Below are 3940 nucleotides of genomic sequence, written 5' to 3'. Positions count from 1 at the left end.
TTTAATAATATATCAACAGACGTACTATTGATAGCCGCAGAACCACAGCAAGCGCACACAATAATATTATAGGAACATTAACTAAACCAAGAGTATTGGGAACCGCCAAGAGATTCCACCATAGTGTTCATGTGACGTGAAGAATATGAAGCCTGAATACAGAGCTGTTGTAGAAATAATGGTGCTGATGGTAGTTAAAGCACAGAAGTAATTAATATCCTTAACAGTCCCATTTAGATGATTCAGGACCATGCTAATGCTAGCTATATTTCGCTAGCAGAAGTGTGTCCACACTCGGACCGCTTGGGCTAATTTGGTCCCAGCACGGACACATCCAGTCGACGTACTTTCCGTTTTTTTCACAGGGATTTAGTTTGGTACCAAAGTGTAAGTGGAAATAATCTCCGTTTTTTTTCGCAGGGATTTAGTTTCGTACCGAAGTGGAAATAATCTATATATGTTTGAGAATCCGACTGTGAATTTTTATCCAAATATATGAAAACGTACGTGTCTAATTACTATACCAAAGCGCCCCTGCGCGGACGATCTTTCCCCTGTAAAATGCAGGATCTTATTGTGAAGAACGGAAGTACGGCAGCGAACATATGGTAACGTTTACTTGGCCAAGACAGGAATAAGCTTATAACCATGGATATATTAAGGAAATGCAATAAAACACGGTTAAGTCTCTGACGTTAGCAGTCGTGTCCCTTCTAGCTAAAATAAACGAGTAACATGATATATGTTAGTGTTAGAGAACTGTGAAGCTTGATACACCTTTGCCCTTTAACATCCCCAAACACACGCGTTAGCTAATTCTCAGCTTGGCACTTCTCAGTTTCCTTGTATTATTTGAGCTAAATACAAATAATAGAAACATGAAGGTGTGTGTGTGTTTAAGCCATTTGGGGTGAGTATTAAGAGTATTAATTGTATCCTCACATTGATAACTACATGACAGAAATCCAAGCATGTCTAAATAATGGGGGATCACACAGTCTGATAACAAATTCCAAAAAAATACAATCCTAAAATCTGTTTTCTAGGCAGGAAACCATAAATGCTGGGCAAAAACCAGTCAGTAATCTGTTTATCCTGATGTAGGTTTGACCAACTTAGTAATCTGATCATTTCTGCCACTACCAATATGAAATATGACTATGAACATGTAATCTCTAAAATAATAAATTATGGAAAAAAAGCGTTTTAAACTAAGTAAAGCTCCAACTCCACCATGTGAATTACTAAGTGTGATGTTTGAAGTTCACTGTGGGAAATACTATTACCCAATTTTTGTGTATTGTGGTTTTAATGCTTTGTCGCCTTTATGTAACTTTTTTATTTTAAGACTAAGTGTTCTTTCTGGCTTTTGACTCCTTACCTGACTCCAAAGAAGAGCTGCACAAGAATTCCTATATGCCTAGACTGTCTGTTTATGCATAAATCCATCCATCCATCCATCCATCCATCCATCTTCATCCGCTTTATCTGAGACCGGGTCGGGGGAGCAGTAGTCTGAGCAGAGCCTCTCAGACTTCCCTCTCCCCACACACCTCCTCTAGCTCCTCAGGAGGAACCCCAAGGCGTTCCCAGGCCAGCCAGGAGACATAGTCTTTCCAACGTGTCCTGGCTCTGCCCTGAGAACTTTTTACGGAGGGACATGCCCAGAATACCTGCCCAGGGAGGTGTCCAGGAGGCATCCTAAACAGGTGCCTGAGCCACCTCAACTGGTTCTGCACAACATGGAGGAGCAGTGGCTACACTCCGAGTTCCTCACGGGTGACTGAGCTCATTTCTGCCGCTTGTATCTGCGATCTCATTCTTTCAGTCATGATCCAAAGTTCATGGCCATAGGTGAGGGTAGGAATGTAGATCGACCAGTAAATTGAGAGCTTCACCTTACGACTCAGCTGGATCGGTACAGAGACCGCATTACTGTGGACGCTGCACTGATCCGTCAGTCAACCTGCCACTCCATTTTTCCCTCACTCGTGAACAAGACCCCGAGATACTTAAAAAAATCAAGGCTCACGTTTACCCCACCCAGTATGGGGTCATCGGGGCCTCACCCTGGAGCCAGGCCTGGGGGAGGGGCTTGCATGCGAGCGCCTGGTGGCCAGGCCTTATACCCACGGGGCTGGTCGGGCTCAGCCCGAAACCATAAAGTGGAGCCACTCTCCGGTGGGCCCACCACCTGCTGGAGAGGTCGTAGGGAACCGGTGCATTGTGTTTTGGGCAGTGGCCGGGGCCGAGTGCCCGGCCATTGCCCAAACCTTGGATGCCAACTCTGGTTTTGGATCCCACGGTGATGTCTTCAGATTGGTTGTTTTCTAAAACCCATTGTCAGAGCAAATGCAGATTCCACACAGGCTAAGCTCTATAGACATCCCTGTCATCTCTCATTGTTCACACCAGAGAATTTAGCTGCCTTCATGTTCACCATGTCATCCTTTGCAGGTCTCTAATATGGCAGGCAGACGGGCTCTAAAAGCTGTGCTCATCGACCTGAGTGGAACAGTGCATGTAGAGGATGCAGCAGTGCCAGGAGCGCAGGACGCCCTGAACAAGTAAGAAGCAGCCCTTAAAACAGGCGCAGATGTCAAACAGAGGGTCCTGCCTGAATGGCCAAGACCTAAACCACAAGACTAGTGAGCAGTATGAGTACACTTTGGCCATAGTCCATGTAGGGATCTTTTTTTAAAATTTGGTTGGAAATCGGACTCAATCGATGGCTGGGAATGTAACATGCCCTAAAACACTGCTCCACGTGTAGTGAAGTGGGAACTATAGGAGTAGTAGTTAAATGAATGGAAAAAAAAAAGCTGCTCTCTGTTTATGAATGCAACAAGTCTTCCAGCACTATTGTATCATCATTTTATTATTATAGCTTCATATGAACTCTAACATCCTTTTAATTTTCAAATTGTTTGTTTTTGTGGTTTTGCGCTGTCAGGTTACGGCAAGCATCCATAGCTGTGAAGTTTGTGACTAACACAACAAAGGAGAGTAAGAGGGAGTTACTGGAACGACTGCAGCGTCTCAACTTTGACCTCCAGGTAGGGCATCCAAAGATAGATTTTATTTAGTGCAGGTGCTTCTGACCTTTGGAGTGCTGCCTTTTGAAAATGAACTTTGGTCTGCAGGATAAAGAGATCTTTACTTCTCTGAGTGCAGCAAGGAGTCTGCTGGAGCAGAAGCAACACAGGCCACTGCTGCTGCTGGAGGACAGCGCACTGGAGGACTTCACTGGTACTGGGTTGAAAGTGTATGTGTGTGAGACGGAGAGACCATGGCTTAAGTTGGAGTATAAACTGTTTTTATTTTCTTCCTTCTTCACCCTGCATTTCAAAATTTTCAGTTGATCAATAGTTACCCATTTAGTTTCTTGCTCTAAAGAGTTTAATTGCAAAGGCTCAAATCATCTATGTATTCTGACCAACAGTGGTAAAACCCTATGTCTTCAATTAACATGACTTTGAAAGAAGAAACACAGCAGTCTTTTGTATTTATGAAGTTGTAGCTGTTTGTATTTGATAAATGACGTCATATTTAAAACTGATTAATTGATCGATCTTTTTCCCACTATAAACTACTGTATATTTCTTTCCATCTGCAGGTATCGATACATCAGAGCCAAATGCCGTTGTCATTGGACTCGCTCCTGATCACTTCAACTATCAAACACTAAACAAGGCTTTCAGGTAATAAACTTAGAGGTTTCTTTCAGTGAATCACAGAACAGTTTGTGTGTTAATGTTTTGTTTTTAAGTGAAGATATGGGCAAATGTTTCAATTACTGAGACATTTTTCTCTGATTAGATGATTTGTCCGTCTGTAGTTTTTCTAGCTGCCAAAAAAATCTTCTTTTAAATAACCCTTTTTGTTTCAAAGTACACCAAAATCAATTGTGAACTTTAATAATGTTATTAGACCAGCAGGA

At 42.7% G+C, this 3940-nt stretch overlaps 1 protein-coding gene across 4 annotated transcripts in view; it reads left to right on the top strand.

Annotated features, from left to right (window-relative positions):
• hdhd2 (haloacid dehalogenase-like hydrolase domain containing 2) overlaps positions 1-3940 on the top strand; it is a 7000-nt gene that overhangs the window by 326 nt on the left and 2734 nt on the right. Inside the window, exons 1-5 of one of the 4 annotated variants that reach the window (XM_020601160.1) lie at positions 235-387; positions 2458-2567; positions 2954-3056; positions 3144-3249; positions 3617-3701. In XM_020601160.1, coding sequence (XP_020456816.1) covers positions 2467-2567; positions 2954-3056; positions 3144-3249; positions 3617-3701 — 395 coding nt within the window. In that variant the 5' untranslated portion in view covers positions 235-387; positions 2458-2466. The other 3 variants (XM_020601157.1, XM_020601159.1, XM_020601158.1) reach the window with 3 other exon arrangements.

The sequence above is a fragment of the Monopterus albus genome, unplaced genomic scaffold, assembly GCF_001952655.1.
Source record: "Monopterus albus unplaced genomic scaffold, M_albus_1.0 scaffold50.1, whole genome shotgun sequence".
NCBI classification, from domain to species: domain Eukaryota; kingdom Metazoa; phylum Chordata; class Actinopteri; order Synbranchiformes; family Synbranchidae; genus Monopterus; species Monopterus albus.
The sequence above is the reverse complement of the archived record's forward strand: the minus strand, read 5'-3'. Positions and strand labels throughout refer to the sequence as shown.